We start from the raw sequence: 23,084 nt of genomic DNA on the forward strand, positions 1-23,084 counted from the left end.
AGAACAAAAAAAAAAAAATTATTTTTATCGAAGAAAAGAGGGGTCAAGTGATAGCACAGATGGTAGGGTGTTTGCCTTGCACGCAGCCCACTGAGGTTCAACCCCCAGCATTTCATATGGTCCCAGCCTGCCAGGAGTGGTTTCTGAGTGCTGAGCCAGAAGGAACCCTGAGTGCTGCCAGGTGTGACCCAACAATTAAAAAGAAAAGAGGTTGTAGCTAACTTAGATTACCTACATAGTAGACTTTATATTGTTTGTTTGCTTTTGGTCCTTCCCAGCAGTACTGAGGGTCACCAGTGTTGCACATATCCCACAGTGTATGGGAGCTCATGCATGCAGTTCCAGGGATCAAACCTGAAGCCCTGCTGTTGTGGCATTCTAGCATTTTGCACTACCTTCTTGGATATCTTTCTAATATTAGCTTTCACAGCTTTCAGATTCACTATTTAAATAAAATTTGTCATTTTAGAAAAACACAAAATGCTTTTTTGGGGGGGTGCTTAAAAAAATGCTTTTTTAAGAACACCTTTCTAGATGTAATAAATTTAGAGCAGGATTTAACTCATTGTGCCATTACAGGTTATCAAGTTGTGCCCAACCAGCAGCAAAACTACCAAGGAATAATTGGAGTTCAGCAATCCCAGAATCAGAGTCTTGTTGGTGGCCAACCCAACAGCATTGGAAATCAGATTCCAGGAGTGGTTATTCCCTATCCTTCAGTGCCATCATATCAGGTATGTTGTCACTGTTCACAATATAGACATGATTTGGAATGAATGAAATGTGTAGATAGTTGCAGTGCGTCTTCTCTCTTCTTCTTTTAGTAACGGAAGAATGCTGTTTACTTTGTTAAGTACATTGATGTTAGCAAATAAATTTTATGGGATTGTTTATATAAATAAGAATTTTATATATAATTATAATTATGTATTATCATATATAATTGTATCTGTGAATAGATAATAATTTATATAAATAAATAGTCTTTTATGTAAATAAATTTCCTATTATTCAACTCCTTAGAAAGGAGAGGCAAAACGGAGACAAAATAGGGGTGGAAATGGGTATTTGAAATAATGAGAATACACAGCTATAAATCAATGTTTATAGAATATGGTTCATGACGGGCCCGGAGAGATAGCACAGCGGTGTTTGCCTTGCAAGCAGCTGATCCAGGACCTAAGGTGGTTGGTTCGAATCCCGGTGTCCCATATGGTCCCCTTTGCCTGCCAGGAGCTATTTCTGAGCAGACAGCCAGGAGTAACCCCTGAGCACCGCCGGGTGTGACCCAAAAACCAAAAACAAAAAACAAACAAACAAAAAAAAGAATATGGTTCATGTAGTCCACATATGCATGAATTCCTGCTATTTTGAGTAGGTAATCCTAATAACAATAATCTAAAAAATAAACTTGAAAAAACTAATTTGGGGCCCGGAGAGATAGCACAGCGGCGTTTGCCTTGCAAGCAGCCGATCCAGGACCAAAGGTGGTTGGTTCGAATCCCGGTGTCCCATATGGTCCCCTGTGCCTGCCAGGAGCTATTTCTGAGCAGACAGCCAGGAGTAACCCCTGAGCACCACCGGGTGTGACCCAAAAACCAAAAAGAAAAAAGAAAAAACTAATTTGTCCTTAATAGAGTATGTTCTGTGGCTGTGCTTTATCAAGTGCTGTTTTTCTGTCATTTTGGATCATCAAAATGAAGCTGTCAGTTCTTCTAGATCTTCCTTACATATATAAATAGATGCAATCAGAAATTATAATCTGCATGTTATGCTACCCTAGTAGACAAAAAGCTGAAATGAAATATATTGCATTCTCAGAGATGTTTAAATAAAATCATGTATTTCTGTTGAGCTAAATGGAAAGTGATTATGAAATATCATGTATTTTGAAATAAACGGTAGATTTTCAAAAATATATTGTTAGCAAGACTTAGAAGTTAATTGTTTATTCATAAATCTTAGAACCCAGGTTTATAGAATACTAAAATGGCTAAAGAATTGAGGCCAGAGCCAAAGAGTAGCAAATCCTTACTTTACTACTTACCAGCTATACAACCTTAGATGAATTACATAACCTCAGTTTCCCTATGTAAAACAGGAATGCTAAAAGTACCTTCTTAGAGCCAATGGTGCTCCCAAAACAATCAGGCAAAAAAGCCTTTTAAGAGCTGTTAGGTAGGAATACTTAATGCACTTATACACAAAACATTCTTAGAACAGAATGTGATAAATTGTAGGAAGTGCTCAGTAATGTTAACTCTCGTTATCATCTCTGTTGTTACTATTGTTTTCATTGCTAACTTATCATCATAATCCCCAGAAGCTTTTATACTAGCTTTATTTACAAAAATTGCTATACCCTAACTATCATTTTGGCACATTTGTAAATTGTGATCCCATTATGTCTACGCGGTTTCTATTTTAGAAATTGTAGATCTGAAATAGGAAGTTAAAGAATCCATTATGCCCTTGAGATTTCTTTATAGATAGTGTAGAAAAGAGATAATTGAGGGGTTGGAACAATAGCACAGCAGTAGGGCATTTGCCTTGCACGCAGTTGACCCGGGACGGACCCCAGTTCAATTTCTGGCATCCTATATGGTCCCCCAAGCCTGCAAGTAGTAACCCCTGACCACTGCCAGGGATGGCCCAAAAATTAAAAAAAAAAAAAAATTGGGGGCCGGGCGGTGGCGCTAGAGGTAAGGTGCCTGCCTTGCCTGCGCTAGCCTTGGACGGACCGTGGTTCGATCCCCCGGTGTCCCATATGGTCGTCCCCCAAGCCAGAAGCAACTTCTGAGCATATAGCCAGGAGTAACCCCTGAGCGTTACCGGGTGTGGCCCAAAAACCAAAAAAAAAAATTGGAAAGAGATAATTGAGAGATCCACTGTGCATTGTATGCCTATTGTGCTAGATCATGTAAATGAATTATAATGGAAATAATATCTCCTAAGATGGAAGGAACATGAGATTAGTTAAGTCATTCACTCAGTATCACAGAGAGGAAAATCATGGAACCAATATCCTGTCTAAAAATATTTAACTCCAAAGGTCACTCTTTTTCAGTCTCATTCAATCCAATCTGAACTTTGTTCATTCTGCCTGAGGTAAACTATTACTTTTACATACCTAGTTTCATTTCAAACATTCTTTTTTTTTTTTTTTTTTTTTTTTTTTTAATTGGGCCTTATCTGGTATTGCTCAGGGATCACTCCTGGCTCTTAGTTGAGGAGTCACTCCTGGTAAGCTTGGGTGACCATTTGGGATGGCAGGGATCAAACCCAGGTTAGTCACATACTGGCAGTGCTCAGGACTTAATTCTTTTGAGATCAGGAATCACTTCTAGCACGGAACCATATGTGGTTCTGGAAGTGAGCTCTTGTGGGTACTTGCAAGACAGTTTCTCTACCAGCTATACTATCTATTGCTCCAGCCCTGAGCTTCTTTTTTAAATACCTTCTAAATAGAGCTATAAGTCTTACCTTTCTTCAATAATCAATGAATATTACATGCTGCATACATGATAAATTGCTAGCCCAAAACAAAAAAACTGGAAAGAGCATAGAAATAAAGTGCTATACTATTAGTTTTAGCTTATTCCTAAGTGTTCATAGCTGGAAGATTTTACTAAATAAAGTCATTAATATTTTTAGGATTTTTTTTAATTCTTTTATCTTTCAATTGTCCTTCAAATTTTAGGTTTCACTGCCTCAAGGTTCTCAAGGAATTGTCCAACAGACATATCAACAGGCTATTATGTTCCCTAATCAGTCTAATCAAGGATCTATACCTGCAACTGGAATGCCAATTTATTATAGTGTCATTCCACCTGGCCAGCAAAATAATTTAAGGTGAGTATGACTGAGAAACTTGATTCTGTAACTTAACATTTATTAATATGTGGTCTGTTACTAGTTTTGGCTTTTTGGTTTTGTCTTTGGTTTTTAGGACACACCTGAGAGCATAGGAATTAATCCTGGCTCTGCACTCAGGAATTACTCCTGGCTGTGTGCTCAGGATCATATAAAATGCTGGAGATCAAACCCAGGTCAATCACATGTACAGCAAACACTCTACCCATTGTACTGTCTCACCAGCCTCTGTTACCATTCTTTTATTTTTTAACCCCACCCTCCTTTGTTACTATTCTTTTGGTTTTGAGAGGGTTTTATTTGGACAACGTTCCGTTTATTAATCAATTTTTGGTTCTAAGTCAGGGGTCTCAAACTCAATTTACCTGGGGACTGCAGGAGGCAAAGTCGGGGTGATCCTTGAGTGCAAAGTCAGTAGTAAGCCTTGAACATTGGGGTGTGTGACCCAAACAACTAAAACAAACAAACAAAAAAAGATTCCTCTAGGGCAGGGCCACAAAATGTTGTACGGAGGGCCGTTTGCAGCCCGCCGCAAGTTTGAGACCCCTGTATCTAAGTAATAGAAAATCCCAATTCAAGCCTTGCTGCAGAAACAGTACCTGTACTGTATTACATAAAAGACAACAAAAGAATAGGTCTTCAAGTGTTGTGTCGTCATGAAACAACTTTGCTTACCACAGTTCCAGCAGTATACAAGCTGCAAAATCAGTACATGTACTGTATTACATAAAAGACAACAAAAGTAAGAGCAGGTTTTCAAGTGTTTGTGAACTCATGAGACAACTTTGGTTACCACTCTCAGATCCAACTGTATATGAGAAGGAAGTACAGAAAATCTGTGGTATTCCTCAAAGAAGTAACAAACAGAAATAATAAAATAAAGCACTTTAGGGGCTCGAGCCATGGCGCCAGCAGTAAGATATATGCCTTGCCCATGCTAGGCTAGGACGGACTGTGGTTCGATTCCCCAGCATCCCATATGGTCCCCCAAGCCAGGAGCAATTTCTGGATGCATCACCAGGAGTAACCCTTGGGTGTCATCGGATGTGGCCCAAAAACCAAAAATAAAAAATAAAGCATTTTAGGAGCCAGAGCGGTGGCGCAGAGCGTTAAGGCATCTGCCTTGCTGGCTCTAGCCTAGGACAGACCTCAGTTCAATCCCCTGGCCTCCCATTTGTTTCTCCAAGCCAGGAGCAATTTCTGAGTGCATAGCCAGGCGTAACTCCTGAGCATCACCGGGTGTGGCCCAGAAAAACAAAACAAAAACAAAAAAAAAAGCATTTTAAATAAGTATTTAGCATACAATTTTATATGCACATATATGAAATCATAGAATACTATTACAACCCACTATGTAAATACATTTCTACTTATTATCTATTAACCATCTATGTGAAGATAGATAATGAAAGCAAACAGGATGGATACATATGGAATCGACAAGCACAGAATCCAGGGGTCTTCAAACTACGGCCCACGGGCCACATATTGTATTTATTCCCATTTTGTTTCTTCACTTCTAAATAAGATATATGCAGTGTGCATAGAAATTTGTTCATAATTTTTGTTTTTACTATAATCTGGCCCTCCAACAGTCTGAAGGACAGTGAACTGGCCCCCTGTTTAAAAAGTTTGAGGACCCCTGAAAGTGTAAAGCATTTGAAAGAAAAGCATAGTCAAATTTAGAGAATAAAGTGGTCTTCTTTGTTTCTATATCTTAATAATGGATCATTTTTCCTAAGTATTTCTTAGCAGGTCTTTCCTGTTCATTGGCCAGACTGGTTGACATACAACTGATAAATCCATTATTGAGGGAAAAATTAAATGTATGATTCATTCTTATCAAGTTTAACCAGAAAGTGTACTTACAGAAGCCATGTCTGAGTCACAACTATAAATAGATAAATGGAAGTAAGTGGGGTGCAAATAGAGGAGCAGTACAGTTAAGGTCAAGAAGGGACCACTATGGGGCTGGAGAGATAGCATGGAGGTAAAGCGTTTGCCTTGAATGCAGAAGGACGTTGGTTCGAATCCTGGCATCCCATATGGTCCTCCGAGCCTGCCAGGAGTGATTTCTGGGCATAGAGCCAGGAGTAACCAACTTTAAGGCATTTGCCTTGCATGCAGAAGGACGGTGGTTCGAATCCCAACATTCCAGCGATTTCTGAGTAGAGCCAGGAGTAACCTCTGAGCACAATCGGGTGTGACCCAAAAACAAAAGCAAAATAATTTTTATACAGTTTCTGACTCTAGACAGTATTTAATAAGGTTTGACATAATATTTTAGATTCTAACTTGAAGATAGAAAACTTGATTAGCCATAGATTACTAATAAGATCAATTGAATTACCATCTAGAAATTGTGAAGTTGTAATGAAATTGTATTTCATCTTACATATCTGTTGTACATATGTAACAGAGATTTGTATTAACACTAAAGCACCTAGAAAAGGCCTGGCCTGTAATACTATAATAGAAGATGGGTAAATTCACACTGAATTGATCTTTTTGGGTCACACCCAGCAGCACCTCCATGCTATCTCTCTGGCCCCTGAATATATGATCTTAATGATAAAAAGAACACCAAGTTACATATTACAGATGTTTTTTACCTATTACATATTAAAGTATTTACACCATAAATACTTTTATGTAATTAATTAACTCTCATTAGTAAACCCTTATTGGCCATAACTTTATTTTGCTTGGCCAGTGTTTGTTTTATGGTGCTGGAAATCATACCCAGGGTTTCCCAAGTACAAAGTTACAACTGAACTACATCCTGATCAGGATGTTTTTGTTTTTGTAACCTCAATGTACCTGTTCTTTTTTTGGCACAGATTTACTTTCAGTTTTTCTAGTAGTTGCTGAGAATAGTTGTAGGCCACTGCTAACAGAGCTCTACTCTTTGCCCAATGGACAAGCCCAGCCCCCTGTGCCCTACTAGGGATAGAACCCTGCCTCCAACTTGCAAAACATGCATCGAGTTATCTTATCTCTTTGGCCCTTTTGACTTTTATTACTTTAACACAAAGTAAAACTTCGTAACTGTTTACAAAGTTTCTCATAATTCAGTTGTTTCTGGCATCAACACCAATTTCCACCTCGGGTGAAACATTCCCTCTGCCATTGTCCAGTTTCCCATCCATCCCTAAATCTACTTCCTTGCCAGGCATGAAATAATTCACTATTCTATTACTTGTTACAACAAGATAGTTAAATGGAATTATCAGAAAGAAAATAAAAACTTAACTAAAAGAAAATTTGTTAGAATTGTTATATCTCATAACCGCTCATTAAGATTGTCTGAAGGTTGGGGCCAGAGTGATATCATAGCGATAGGGCCTTTGCCTTGCACATGGCTGACCCAGGACGTGCCTGGATTCAATCCCTGTCGTCCCATATGGTCCCCTGAGCTAGGGGCAATTTCTGAGCACATAGCCAGGAGTAACCCCTGAGCATCATCAGGTGTGCCCCCCCCCAAAAAAAAATTTTTTTTTGAAGTTTATTAAGGTGTTCATTGCTAATTGAGCATTCTGAGTTGTTGGTTTTATTTGTTGATCTTAGATGCTACTTTCGCATCTAAATTGGTGAATTCCTACTTTGGTGACAAAATTGAAAAATTTAGAGGTATTGCGCAGCCACATACACAAACATGCACTCTAGGAATTCCAGGATCTGGAGCTGGGGTGTTGAACTTAAATAGATGGCTGCTTTTAGGGTGGAAGGAGACTCTCCTCAGTTCCAGAAGACCCCAGAGTTTTTAGCTCCAAAACCAGCATACCTTGAGTTTTTAATCTGTTAAGTGTCTCTACAGAGATCAGTGGTAAAGCAATAATGTTGGGCCATAGGCATGATACTGATTATGGAATGTGGTTGCAGCTGCTAAGACTTTAAACTGGGCAAGCAATTGGTCCACCCCACTCCCAAGGCACCCTAGGCTTAGAGCTATCAGCTACAAGACCAGTTTGTTTTTTTTTAGTTGCAAGACTAATTTAACCATGAATTTTCATAACTAGGTTTTCATCTCTCTCTCTTTTTTTTTTTTTTTTTTGGAGGGGGGTGTTCGGGCTACACCTGGTGGCACTCAGAAATCACTCCTGGCAGGTATGGGGGACCATATGGAATGCCATGATTGGAACCATCCTTTGTCCTGGGTCGGCAGCTTGCAAGGCAAATGCCCTACCACTGTGCTATCTCTCCAGCCCCGGTTTGCATCTCTTTCAAGAATAAAACTATTCTATGGGGCTGGCTAATGAGCTGATATGGCAACATCTGTGGGATGTGGCTCTATTGATTTTATATTTTAAATTACAAAATAAACTATGCTTGTGAAGCAATTAATACAAAAGGAATGCTAATCATCTTTCCCTAGGCTTTTCTCACCTCGGATCCAATATCTACAGGCTAGTGTATGTCACATCAGTTTTCTGGCCTTGCATACCTATAAATATAAATATACGTTGGAATTAGTTGGTACATTCTAGTTTAATAGACGTTGTCCTGACTTTTTCCCTTATTGATAAAGCTCAAATAGAGTAATCTATAACAGAGGCTTCCAAATTTATTTAACCTAACACTCCCTATTCAGAAAAGAAATCACTTATTGGGGGCAGAGCGGTCTGAGGGACAGTGAACTGGCTCCCTGTTTAGAAAGTTTGAGGACCACTGCGAGCTTGGAACCTTTCAGTTCCAGGGATTTAAATTCAGGTCCCCCACATTTGGAATGATAGATAGCAACTAGAGCATTTGCCTACCCTTCTTCTATCCCTGATCTCCATATGGTCTCCCAAGTACCTCAGAAGTACCCCATGAGAAGCACCAGATATTAAAAAAAAAAAAAAAAAAATCCCAAACTTTCCCAATATAAAGCATGTGTTCTGCCTATTAAGCTCTCTTTGGCCAAAGAAGATAATGATTTATAACAGAAAAGTTATATTTAACATTTATTAGTGACTAGTTTGAAAAGTAATTTTATTTAAATTAGTTTGTAAAATGCAAATAATAATGACAGCAATTCCCATATTATTGTGCTTTTGTTTTTGAGGTGTTTTTTTTTTCTCTCTCATAGCTCATCAGTAGGTTACTTGCAACATTCAGGATCAGAACAAGTGCAGTTTTCTCAAACTACTTCACCGTGCAATTCCCAGCAGCTTCAGAGTCACCAGTGTCCAGGTATGAATAAAAAATTAGAAAAAAAAATACTATATTTTTAATTTGTCACTATTCCCAGAGGTTCTTTTATGTTTCTTTATTTTCTCAGCCTCTCCTTCCTTTCTTCTTTACATATTGATATCTCTGGAGTTGTTTTCTAAACACCTGTTTAAGATTTTTCTGGATAATCCTGCCCACTTCTACACTTCAACTATTACTTTTTGCTAGCTCCTCCAAAACAACTCTCTAATCTAATTTCTGCTAAGACTAAACCATATATGCTTACAAAATATCCCTGGGTGTGTTACACTAATACTTGTCACCCTTTCTACATCATTTTTATTCTACTATCACCATTTCATTAAATACAGTGTCTGCTTTCTGCTGCTGATTTTTGGCAGTTATTTTCATGTCTTCTTTTCAATACTCTTTTCAGTGGATTTTTTTTTTCATATTTCTCATTTTGCTTTTCTCCTCCATTACACACAGACATGAATGCAGTTTCAAAAATAACTGTCCTGAAACAGAAGTCTTTCTTGTCATTCCTCTGTCTAAAAAGTTTACATGTAGTCTCCATATCAGTTTTCTATCATTTGAGCCTCCTTTTTATATTGACATGCTCTAATCATACAGAACTTTGTTTACTGAATATACAATGTATTTTTATGCCAAGATATATTTGTACCTTTTCTCCCTCTGGCTAGAATGTTTGTTCACCATCCTCTGCCAAAAAGCTTCTTCAGATCTTAAGTTTGACTCAGAAAATCACTTTTCTATCGTCTTCTCAGATCTTAAAACAGCTTTTTGTTTCCATTCCTTTTCTTTGTTCCTGTAATGTCCTATAATTCTTTGTCATAACACCATAGATTATTCTCCTGGTTTTCTGACATGTAATTTCTGAGACAGAAATAATATAAATCTATCAGATAAATTATTAATAACATGGTTGCTTCAACTGAAGAGAACTTTGAAATGACCCTAAGCAGTCATCCTTCAGTGGTCTACAGATCCAGTTAGGTTGGTTGTATTTCCAAGGAACTGAAAACTGCCACTAAGGTTATTACAAAGGAGATTATGTCCCTGTAGGGCAGAAGACAAGAGTTCTTTCTTACTGTACACAGAATAAGAAGCAAACAACATGCATATCTAGCACTAGTAGTGCTGCACAGTACATGGGAGAAACGCAGTAAGGCGTTCGCCTTCCATGTGGCCTACTCAGAATAGACCAGGTTTGAATCCTGGCATCCCATATGGTCCCCTGAGCACAAACAAGTGTGGCCCAAAAAACAAACAAACAAAAAAAAAAACCTCAGTTTTAAATATTCAACACTTAGAGCATGAAGCATGATGGTTTTACCCACATATAGAACAGTCAAATTTTGTTTAGAGATGTGAAATTGTCATTCTCTACTGTTAACAGAGGAGGTACCAGTTAGTTGAGGAAGTGTGTTGATTTGTGCTGTCTTCTTTCTGCTTTTTAGCCATGCCACCTTTGCCATCTGCTGGAGGAATGGTGATGATGCAACTAAATGTACCAAACAACCCACAGTCCCGTGCCCACTCACCCCCACAGTGGAAACAAAACAAATACTACTGTGATCACCAGAGAGGACAGAAATGTGTAGAGTTCAGTAATATAGACAACATTGTTCAGGTAAAATGCTTCTTTTGATTATAAAAATTGTGTATTTAAGCTTCTTTTCTCATTTTGCTGTTCTTGAAGTAACTTCTGGAATCTCACAGGCTTGGTTGTGGTTCTTACTGAGGGTCAAACAGCTGAGAATTCAGTTTTGCTGCTTGTCTACATTCTGGTTGTAGTGCTTACTGGGCATCACTTGGTTATTTATACATGTGCTCACTATGGGTCAGATTTCTGGCCACATAGTTGATACATCTTTCCTTGTCCCTCCTTTGGTTTTTGGGACACACACTATAGTACTTTAGGGTCTACTCCTCGTCCTGACTTGTTACTTGGGAGTCACTTTTGGATCATGCAATGCAGGAGGCTTCCTACTTGGATTGCATGTGTAGGGTCCATTGAGCTATATCGTCAGCCTTCACACATCTTTATTTGTGTGGTGGTCACATACTCTGTTGCCACACTGGGAATTACAAACAGCAGAGCTGCTGGAATTACATTTGGTGCATTAGAAATGTAACTTGTGGCTTTACACCTACAACTCAAGTAATTTTAACCACTGAGTCATCCCAAAACATCTTAGTAACCTAAAATTGAATGATGCATATGAGGTTTATTTAATGAATCTGAAGTTGTTTCACATGATTAATCAAGAAGTTTAAACATTTTCTATACCCAAGCCATTTATTGTAATAGTTAAAGATTATTTTTGAATTCAGATCTAAATTTGATTTTTTTTTTCAAAAAGATTTTCATTATTCCAACTTTTTTTTTTTTTTTTTTTTTTTTTGGTTTTTGGGTCACACCTGGCGGTGCTCAGGGGTTACTCCTGGCTGTCTGCTCAGAAATAGCTCCTGGCAGGCACGGGGGACCATATGGGACACCAGGATTTGAACCAACCACCTTTGATCCTGGATCAGCTGCTTGCAAGGCAAACACCGCTGTGCTATCTCTCCAGGCCCCTATTCCAACTTTTGATATAAATTTTATTATAGTATGGTTGGGAAGATGAAAGAACAGTCTTCATCATAGAAGGAATTAAAAATCAAATAAAAAGCATATAAAAATTATTTAAAAGCATATTCCCAAAGCACTAGAGAAAAGGTTTATAGGAAACTTAAAATGAATTGTTGCTTTAAGCAATTGACTGATAGTGACATCATTAATATTTTTGTTTGTTTGTTTTTGGGTGTTTTTGTTTTTGGACAGCACCCGGTGTTGCTCAGGCGTTACTCCTGGCTCTGCATTCAGAAATAACTCCTGGCAGGTTCAGGGGACCATGTGGGATGCCAGGAATCAAACCCAGGTTCATCCCAGGTCGGCCACTTGCAAAGCAAACACTCTACCGCTGTGCTCTCTCTCCGGCCCTTAACATCACCTATATATTATTTGACTTTGTATCATATAGTAGAAAATATATACATTATCACCTTTGATGTACCCGTAAAAATTATACCTGAGTCCAATCAAATTTCTTTTTTTTTTTGGGGGGGGGGTCACACCTAGTGGTGATCAGAGGTTATTCCTGGCTATGCACTCAGAAATCACCCCTGGCTTGGTGGACCCTATGGGACTTGAGAGATCGAACCACAGTCCATCCTAGGTTAGCGCATGCAAGGCAGACACCCTACCACTTGCACCACCGCTCCATCCCCCCAATCAAGTTTCTTTATTTTTTTCCAATCAAATTTCTTAAGTCTAGCAATTAATTTACAGAAAATAGTGGGGGGTGAACAGCAGTATATTATAGCATGAAATATTTAGTTGAAAAAATTCATCCTATATAAAAAATGGCACAGGTAGGGCTGGAGTGATAGCAAGGCCTGTAGGGCATTTGCGTCCTATCAACCTGGGTTTCCTCCCCAGCATTCCATATGGTCCTCTGAGCTTGCCAGGAGCGATTTCTGAGCACAGATCCAGGAGTTAACACCTAAGCATCGCCAGGTGTGCCCCATCCCCGCCCCCCCAAAAAAGACACAGAAAAGTGTAGACTGAGTATGCAGTAGGATTAAGAGTCTCTAGTTATAATAATCACATGGAGAATTAGAAATGTTGCAGTGGGCCTGGAGAGATAGCACAGTGGCGTTTGCCTTGCAAGCAGCCGATCCAGAACCAAAGGTGGTTGGTTCGAATCCCGGTGTCCCATATAGTCCCCCGTGCCTGCCAGGAGCTATTTCTGAGCAGACAGCCAGGAGTAACCCCTGAGCACTGCCGGGTGTGGCCCAAAAACCAAAAACAAAAAAAAAGAAATGTTGCAGCGATAAGCACTTGCCTTATGTGTGTGAGACCCAGGGTTCAATTCCAAGTACTCCCTCTCCCCCAAAGAAAATATCAGATGGGGGGGGGGTTAGCACAACAGAAAGGCATTTGCCTTGCATGCAGTAGTTACAGGACAGACGGTGATTTGAATCCCAGCATCCCATATGGTCCCTAATGCCTGCCAGCAGCGATTTCTGAGTACAGAGCCAGGAGTAACCCCAGAGCAATGCCAGGTGTGACCCTAAAAGCAGAAAAAGAAAATATCAGACAGAACAAATGATCTTCCTTTCTTTGGATACTGAAGACTGGAAAGAATAATCAATAAAATATTTACCCAACACCTTGGATGGTCCCTTGAGCATTGCCAGGAGTCACAGTTGAGCACAGAACCAGGATGCTCAGATGATAAATTTAAATATATTGAATTTATTCATACATTAAATGTTATTCTTTGTTTTTGTTTTTGTTTTTGGGCCACACCCAGTGACACTCAGGGCTTTGCACTCAGAAATTGCTCCTTGCTCCAGGGACCATATGGGATGCTGGGGGATCAAACCATGGTACATCCTAGGTCAGCAGCGTGCAAGGCAAATACCCTACCACTGCAACACCGCTCCAGCCCCTGAGTATTATTCTTTTTAAAATAATTATCTGGGGCCGGGCGGTGGCGCTGGAGGTAAGGTGCCTGCCTTACCTGCGCTAGCCTTGGACGGACCGAGGTTCGATCCCCCGGCGTCCCATATGGTCCCCCAAGCCAGGAGCGACTTCTGAGCACATAGCCAGGAGTAACCTCTGAGCGTCAACGGGTGTGGCCCAAAAAACCAAAAAAAAATAAAAAAATAAAAAAATAAATAATTATCTGTTGGGGCCAGAGAGATAGCGTGGAGGTAGGGCATTTGCCTTGCATGCAGACGGACAGTGGTTCAAATCCCAACATCCCATATGGTCCTGCGAGCCTGCCAGGAGCGATTTCTGAGCGTAGAGCCAGGAGTAACCCCTGAGTGTTGCCAGGTGCAGGTGTGACCAAAAGAATAAAAACAAAATAATAATAATACTTTTTCCATGGAGTAGTATTGGATTAACATTTATAGAAGACATAATAGGATTAGAAAATTGCTACCTAAAACTGTCAGATAAAAATCATCAGTCTAGAAAAGAGGATTCTTGAATCCTCATATAGATCATCTAGAAATAATTACACTAACAGTATTTATCTGATATAACTCTAGACCAGGGTTTCTTAACTTTTCCCACCCCTTTGTGCCTTAAGAAATTTTTACCAAAAAAAAAAATATTTTTTACACAACCCCATGTATATAAACAGGTGCATAAATCAAACATTTACTGGTAATAAATCATAAACAGATTGGCTTTAAGATAAATATTTATAGTGCTGGAGCAATAAGACATTGGATAAGGTACTTACTTGCCTTGCACATAGCCCACCCTTGTTCAAATCCTGACACCATATATTGTCTTCCAAGACCCACCAGTAATGATCCCTAAACTAAGGCGCTAAGAGTAAGCCTGAGCAGTACTGAGTATGTCCCAAAAAAAAAAAAAAAAAAAAACACAAATGTTTATAATTTGGCACAACCCTGCATTCATTACACAGCTCTATAAAGGCTTGCAACCAACAGTTTAAGAAACTAGGTCTAGGACCAGAGAGATGGCTTAAAAAACGAGCATATGCTTTACATGCATGAAACCTGGGTTCAATCCAAGCACTACATGACCCCTCCAAATACCAAGCCAACGATAGCCCAGAGCAAACTCTATGCTCTAGCAGAGGACATATGATCTTCTGTAAGCACCCGGGATATTGTAAGGGACCACAAGCAAATCACTTACATGTGAGACTGTGATAAAGGACTAAAGGGGCAACCAGTAGAATATGGTGGGCACCACAGTAAGGATAAAAGCTATTACTTCAGGATGCTTGAAAGGTTAGTGTCCTGTGGGGTCTTTTCCCTCCCTTTTTTGGTGGGAGGTAATCCCCTTTGAGATTTAGGTATATTCTTCCAATAGTGGCATATGTTCAGGTACCCAGTACTGGATGTCATTCAAGAACTGCTGGGACAGGGCCGGGCGGTGGCGCTAAAGGTAAGGTGCCTGCCTTGCCTGCGCTAGCCTTGGACGGACCGCGGTTCGATCCCCCGGTGTCCCATATGGTCCCCCAAGCCAGGAGCAACTTCTGAGCACATAGCCAGGAGTAACCCCTGAGCATTACCGGGTGTGGCCCAAAAATAAAAAAAAAATAAAAAAAAAAGAACTGCTGGGAGTGACACCCATAATAAATAATTAACCCCTTAAATAGTCATATATATTCTGAATTTATGAGGAAAATGACTATGATTTTTCATCCCCAGAAAGGAAAAGGTCCTGAAAAGGAAAAGCCTGAAAAGATATTAGGATTATACCCTGAGCCTGATCACACAACTAATCCATAAATAACAACAACAAAAAAAAAAAAAATTGGGGGGCGGGGTTGGGTCATACCTGGCAGCGCTCAGGGGACAATATGGGATGCCTGACCTTCTGTATGCAAGGCAAATGCCTTTTCTCCATGCTATCTCTCCAGCCTCACAAATATTTTTTGTTTGGTTTTTGGGTCACACCCAATGATGTTCAGGGGTTACTCCTGGCTATACATTCAGAAATTGCTCCTGGCTTGGGGGACCATATGGGTCACTGGGGATCGAACTGCAGTTCGTCCTGGGTCAGTTGTGTGCAAGGCAAATACCCTACCACTGTGCCACCACTGTAGCCCCATAGATAACAATTTTTTTTTTTTTTTTTTTTTTGGTTTTTGGGTCACACCCGGCAGTGCTCAGGGGTTACTCCTGGCTGTCTGCTCAGAAATAGCTCCTGGCAGGCACGGGGGACCATATGGGACACCGGGATTCGAACCAACCACCTTTGGTCCTGGATTGGCTGCTTGCAAGGCAAACGCCGCTGTGCTATCTCTCCGGGCCCAGATAACAATTTTTTAAAAATTTGTTTAAACACAAGAAAGGGAAATAGTTCTTTTCCATGATTACATTATTAGAATTAGATGTCAGTTTCCACATGTTAAGTCTCAATAGATTTTTTAATAGTTCTTTTTCTTTGGGGGGGGGGTCACACCCGGCAGTGCTCAGGGGTTACTCCTGGCTCTATGCTCAGAAATCGCTCCTGGCAGGCTCAGGGGACCATATGGGATGCCAGGATTCAAACCGTTGACCTTCTGCATGTGAGGCAAACACCTTACCCCCATGCTATCTCTCCGGCCACATTAATAGTTCTTTTTTAGTTTTATTTTTATATTTGAGTTGCAAACAGCACTTATCAGGAGTCTATGTGTGATGCAAAGGAAAGATAGAACCCAGACCTCTGTAGTAAAGAAAAAGAAACAAAATGGCCAGAGAGATAATAAAGCACTTGCCTTGCCATCTGTCTATACCAATCTCTATTGCAATCCCAATTTGAATATGGTCCCTAAGCCTGCTAGAAATAATCCCTGAGCATCACGGGATGAGGCCAAAAAAATAAATAAATAAACCGAATTTGAATCCTTTGTACCACATATGGTCATAGGAATGATTGTGAGTACAGAACCAGGAATAAATTCCAAGTAGTACTGTCAAACATGGCCCCAAAGCTAACAAACAGAAAGCCATCCACATTGAAAAGGGAAAATTATTAGAATTTATTTGCAGATGATGTAAACTCCCAAAAGGTATTTATAACTAGAAGGGGGGAAATGTTGATTAACTATGGAGAAATCTCAGAGACACGCCACCTTAATAAAGCAAACCAGGGTCCAGAGAGATAGCACAGCGGGTAGGGCGTTTGCCTTGTAAGCAGTCAAACCAGGATCGAATCCCGACATCCCACATGGTCCACGGAGCCTACCAGGAGTAACCCGTGAGTGCCGCCGGGTGTGACCCAAAAAATAAAAAAATTATAAATAAAGCAAACCATACCCTGATGACAAGTGGACATCATTGTTCCTTCTCATACAATGAGAACATTCTCATTCAACATTTCTTCTCATGCATGGAGAAGGACTCAACAAAATTCTCTGGTATTCCTTGAGTGTCTAACATGAACTTTAATGGATTGTAGCATGGAAACAAAGTTGAAGGACATTCTGTTAAAATAATATTCAAAGACATTTTCAAAAATGTCACCATGAAAGAGAAGAATATCTGAAGTTCACTTGAAGATTAAAGAAACATGACAATAAAATACAGTGTTTGATTTTAGATTGAATTCTGAAGTAGAAGAGAATTTTTAAAAGGGACTTTCTTTGCTATAAAGGACTTTAGTAGGGCAGTTAGCAGAATTCAAATAAACTGCATTTTATTCAAATATTATCAAATTACATCAAATATAACGTGATGTGCTTTATGTAAGAAAATTTATCTTGGGCTCGGAGAGATAGCACAGCGGCGTCTGCCTTGCAAGCAGCCGATCCAGGACCAAAGGTGGTTGGTTCGAATCCCGGTGTCCCATATGGTCCCCCGTGCCTGCCAGGAGCTATTTCTGAGCAGACAGCCAGGAGTAACCCCTGAGCACCGCCGGGTGTGGCCCAAAAACCAAAACAAAAAAAAAAAAAGAAAAGAAAAAAGAAAATTTATCTTTTTTTTTTTTTTTTTTTTTTTTTTTTTTTTTTTTTTTTGGTTTTTGGGCCACACCCTGTGATGCTCAGGGGTTACTCCTGGCTATGCGCTCAGAAGTTGCTCCTGGCTTCTTGGGGGACCATATGGGACGCCGGGGGATCGAACCGCGGTCCGTCCTAGGCTAGCGCAGGCAAGGCAGGCACCTTACCTCCAGCGCCACCGCCCGGCCCCAGAAAATTTATCTTTTAAGAAAAAATACTTTCTACAGTGTAGAAGGGTATCGTGAGCAAATAATTCTCAAGTAATGCAGAAAAATAATAACTATATATGGACATAAAACAAATATAATGAAATGTTGATGGGGCACAGAAAGATAACTCAATGGACTAGAGTACATATTGCATGCTGGAGACCCAAATTTAGTCCCCAACCAACACCAGAAATATAATCCCAGGAACAGTAGACCCAAGTATGGTCAAGCATGCTTCCCCCCACCCAAAAAAAAAAATATATTGACATTGGGGAAATAAGAGAATTTTCTTGTACTATTTGCAATTGTTCTTTAAGAATGAATTGAAGGGGCCGGAGAGGTGGCGCTAGAGGTAAGGTGTCTGCCTTGCAAGCGCTAGCCAAGGAAGGACCAAGGTTCAATCCCCAGAGTCCCATATAGTCCCCCCCAAGCCAGGAGCAATTTCTGAGTGCTTAGCCAGGAGTAACCCCTGTGCATCAAATGGGTGTGGCCCCAAAAACAAAAGAATGAATTGAAATATTGAGTCTGGAGAGATAGCATGGAGGTAGGGCATTTGCCTTGCATGCAGAAGAACGGTGGTTCAAATTCCAGCATCCTTTATGGTCCCTCAAGCCTGCCAGGAGCGATTTCTGAGAGTAGAGCCAGGAGTAACCCCTGAGCGCTGCAGGGTGGGACCCAAAAACCAAAGAAAGAAAGAATGAATAAAATATTAAGTAGTTAGTAAGAATGGGATAATTATATATTTTTTGAAGATTTAGAAGTAGGCTAGCCTGTACCATTTAGATGAATAAATGCATAAGCATAGAATTTACCTGTATTTATTTTTTGAGACTTGAACACTTTGTATTTCTTTAGTATTCTAATTCTTTTTTTGGTTGGTTGGTTGGTTGGTTTTTGGGCCACACCCAGTGACCCTCAGGGGTTACTCCTGGCTCTGCACTCAGATTTCATTCCTGACAGGCTCAGGGGACCATATTCGAAGCCAGGATTGAATTTGGATTGATCCCAGTAGGCCAAGTGCAAGACAAACACCCTATCTGCTATGAGTGAGAGTACTATCACTCCAGCCCCCTACTATTTAAATTCTTTATAACATACATACATATTACAATAATTTAGCAAGTACATATTTGTAATCAGAATAAAAATTGTTATCCAAAAGGAAATTTGCAAAAAGCCTAAAATGCTCACTTTTTTTAATGTAATTACAGCACAGCCCTCAACTCAGTAGTCCCATTATTTCACCAGCTCAGTCGCCAGCACCAGCCCAGCTGTCCACCTTGAAAACTGTGCGTCCTTCTGGACCACCACTCTCCATCATGTCCCAGTTTTCTAGATCTTTTGTTCCTAGTCAAGGTAAGTCTATAAATTAGTCACAGAAAATTTTGTGATTTTCCAATCATTTTGTGATGTATCTTGGTAACATTTTTTAGAAGATACTATTTTTATGTTCACCTTTACCAAGTTATATATCATGATATATATATATATATATATTACTATATAATCTTTTGTTTTTTTGGGCCACACCCAGTGATGCTCAGGGGTTACTCCTGGCTATGTGATCAGAAATCGCTCCTGGCTTGGGGGACCATATGGGATGCCGGGGATCGAACTGAGGTCCATCCTGGATCAGCTGCATGCAAGGCAAACTCCCTACCACTGTGCTATCATTCCAGCCCCTATATTCTTATAAGCTTAGTGTTTCCTCAATAATTCAGTCATTTCTTGCATTCTGTAAGTTTACTTAATAACATTTAAATGATATTATTTCTTGATAGTAGTAACATAACAGTGTTCTCTATGTCTCCTATAAAATATAGGAATAAATATAAATAAATATAAAATATATAAAATAGTTTATCAAGAATTTATTCAAGAGGTCAGGGATATAGCTCAGTGGTAGAGCACTTGCCTTGCATGCATCAGGTGTTGGGGTCAAACCTTAACACTGCCAAACAAATCAGTTATTTATGGAGCCAGATATATGGCACAAGTGTGAAGTACATAGTCCTAAGTTCAGTTTCAAGCACTGTAAGACCTCCCCATCCACAATTAATGAACATAGCCTGGTGCCCCTACGTATTTCTGACCTTGACTTAATGGAGTATCATCAGGAATGGATCACTGCAGTGTGGCCTCTGTGGGAAAACATGTATTTAACAAACCATTCCTTGTGGAATTGCATAACACTACCCTGGTTCTACAAAAGATGAATAAGATGATTCTTTTATTCTCATCAACCCTGAGCCTAGTTTGCAGTTATAATTAATATGAAATTACTACTTTATTTCTTAGGATCTATCCTAAGGGTAATACACTTATTTGTGCCCAAGAATTTTTCATACAGCAGGAAAAATTTTTAAGAAATTGGAAAACGGGGGCCCGGAGAGATAGTACAGTGGCGTTTGCCTTGCAAGCAGCCGATCCAGGACCAAAGGTGGTTGGTTCGAATCCCGGTGTCCCATATGGTCCCCTGTGCCTGCCAGGAGCTATTTCTGAGCAGACAGCCAGGAGTAACCCCTGAGCACCCCCGGGTGTGGCCCAAAAAAAAACAAAAAAAAAAAAAAAAGAAATTGGAAAACGGGCCGAAGAGATAGCACAGCAGTAGGCCATTTGCCTTGCATGTGGCCAACCCAAGACAGACAGTGGTTCAACCCTTATCATCCCACATGGTCGAGCTTGCCAGGAGTAACCCCTGAGTCATTCCCCTGGGTATGACCCCCCAAAAAAAAAATAAAAAAGAAATTGGAAAAACAATATGGAGATTCCCAAAAACTGGAAATTGAGCTCCCATATGATCCAGCCATACTACTCCTAGGGAGATACCCTAGGAACACAAAAACATAATGCTTTAATAACACCTATATTCATTGCAGCACTATTTACAATAGCCAGAATCTAGAAACAACCCAGATGCTCAACAACAGATGAGTGACCAAAGAAACTGTGATACTATACACAATGGAATACTATGCAGCCATCAGGAAAAATGAAGTCATAAAATTTTCCTATACATGAATGAATGGACATGGAAACTAATATGCTGAGTGAAATAAGTCACAGGGAGAAATATAGACACAGAATAGTCTCACTCATCTATTGGTTTTAAGAAAATGAAAGACATTATTGTAATAATACACAGAGACGATAGAGATGAGGGCTGGAAGGACCAGCCCATGATAAGAACCTTATCACAAAGAGTGGTGAATTTAGTTAGAGAAATAACTATACTGACAGCTATCATGACCATGGTAGTGAATGAAAGAAATAAAATGCCTATCTCGAATATAGGCAGGGGGTAGGAGAGGGTGGAGATGGGGGCATTGGTGTTGGAAGATTACACTGGTTAATGGAATTGTTTTGGGTTTTTTTTTTAACTAAAAACCAAATGCAAACATATTTGTAGTTATGGTGCCTCTCTAAATAAGCTCAATCTAAACTTTTTTTTGGGGGGGCCACACCCAGTGGTGCTCAGGAGTTATTCCTGGCTATGCACTCAGAAATCGCTCCTGGCTTGAGGGACCATATGGGATGCCGGGGGATTGAACCGAGGTTCATCCTAGGTTAGCACATGCAAGACAGATGCCCTACTGCTTGCACCATCGCTCTGAACCCTCAATCTAAACTTTAAGTATCTCTTTTTTGGGGGGGGGTTTGGGTTTTTGGGCCACACCCAGCAGTGCTCAGGGGTTACTCCTGGCTGTCTGCTCAGAAATAGCTCCTGGCAGGCACGGGGGACCGTATGGGACACCGGGATTCGAACCAACCACCTTTGGTCCTGGATCGGTCCTTGATCCTGCTTGCAAGGCAAACGCTGCTGTGCTATCACTCCGGGCCCCTACTTTTAATTCTTAATAACCACTTTAAAAGTGTATTTTACGGACCAGAGAGATAATACAGCTGTAGAGTGTTTGCCTTGCATGCAGCCAATCCAGGACGGATGGTGGTTCAAATCCTGGCATCCCATATGGTCCCCTGTGCCTGCCAGGAGCAATTTCTGAGTGCAGTAACCTGAGCGCTGCTGGGTATGACCCAAAAACCAAAAAATAAAAGTGGATTCTTGGAGCCAGAGTGATAGCACAGCGGTAGGGCATTTGGCTTTCATGCAGTTGACCTGAGATGAATCCAGGTTCAATCCCTGGCATCTCATATGGTCCTCCAAGGCTGCCAGCTGTGGCCCAAAAACAAAAAAAGATTTTAGCATTACAGGTGAATGGAATGGGCTCTCTAGTTATTTTGGTCAATGACAGCATATTAAAATATAAAGACAGGGGCCAGAGCAATAGCACAGCGGTAGGATGTTTGCCTTGCACGTGGCTAACACAACACAGATCTCAATTCTATTCCCAGCATCCTGTATGGTCCCCCGAGCCTGCCAGGAGCGATTTCTGAGCACAAAGCCAGGAGTAACCTCCTGAGCGCTGCTGGGTGTGACCCCAAAACCAAAATATATATATATAAATATATATATATATAAAGAGAAATTTCTGGGGGCCGGGCGGTGGCGCTGGAGGTAAGGTGCCTGCCTTGCCTGCGCTAGCCTAGGACGGACCGCGGTTCGATCCCCCGGCGTCCCATATGGTCCCCCAAGAAGCCAGGAGCAACTTCTGAGCGCATAGCCAGGAGTAACCCCTGAGCGTCACAGGGTGTGGCCCAAAAAACAAAAAAAAAAAAAAAGAGAGAAATTTCTCTCTGTGCTAACCTATCTACCTAGTTCCCACCATTTATCCTCCTTCAGAACCACTGCTATAAGGTCCTAAGACCTCTCAGTTTTTAAATATGTGGAATACATATTTTAAATACATGGTCTGTAGAGAGTGCAATGGGTTGAGTGCATACACTTTAGAAACCCAGGTTGGGTCCTCATGCACCTCATAGAGATACCTCCAGCTACAGAGCCAGGAGTAATCCTAATTACTATGTAGGAAAAAATAAATAAAATGTTTTTCATTAACTTATAGGAGATGCCAGATATCCATTACTTGGCCAGCCACTGCAGTACAACCCTCCTACAGTTCTGCATGGACACATTCCAACCCAGGTATGAAAACTAGTTGTGGCACCTTCTAGATTTTGTTGGCAGAACCTCACACTTCTGTTGAGGAGTGGGGGGACAGCATCCCCGTTTGAGAACTCTGTATCAGCCACCTCATTATTGGTTGTGTAATTAACCCCATCAGAAGCAGATCAAGGGAGAAAGTAAAGTTCTGCTTGACTTAGCCATAATTCTTAAGTGTTATCAAAGGTGGGTGGTATCTAGGAAGCTTTGAGGGTTTTGGTTTTTGTTTGGGGGCCACACCCA

General features: G+C 40.4%; 1 protein-coding gene across 5 annotated transcripts in view; it reads left to right on the top strand.

Moving 5' to 3' along the window:
• R3HDM1 (R3H domain containing 1) overlaps nucleotides 1–23,084 on the top strand; it is a 174,451-nt gene that overhangs the window by 147,346 nt on the left and 4,021 nt on the right. For all 5 annotated transcript variants that reach the window (XM_049773605.1, XM_049773607.1, XM_049773608.1 and 2 more), the window contains 6 exons: nucleotides 580–734; nucleotides 3,701–3,852; nucleotides 8,945–9,048; nucleotides 10,509–10,681; nucleotides 18,991–19,135; nucleotides 22,744–22,823. In XM_049773605.1, coding sequence (XP_049629562.1) covers nucleotides 580–734; nucleotides 3,701–3,852; nucleotides 8,945–9,048; nucleotides 10,509–10,681; nucleotides 18,991–19,135; nucleotides 22,744–22,823 — 809 coding nt within the window. The remainder of the gene's footprint in view (nucleotides 1–579; nucleotides 735–3,700; nucleotides 3,853–8,944; nucleotides 9,049–10,508; nucleotides 10,682–18,990; nucleotides 19,136–22,743; nucleotides 22,824–23,084) is intronic.

Source organism: Suncus etruscus, chromosome 5 (assembly GCF_024139225.1).
Source record: "Suncus etruscus isolate mSunEtr1 chromosome 5, mSunEtr1.pri.cur, whole genome shotgun sequence".
In the NCBI taxonomy this organism is placed as follows: domain Eukaryota; kingdom Metazoa; phylum Chordata; class Mammalia; order Eulipotyphla; family Soricidae; genus Suncus; species Suncus etruscus.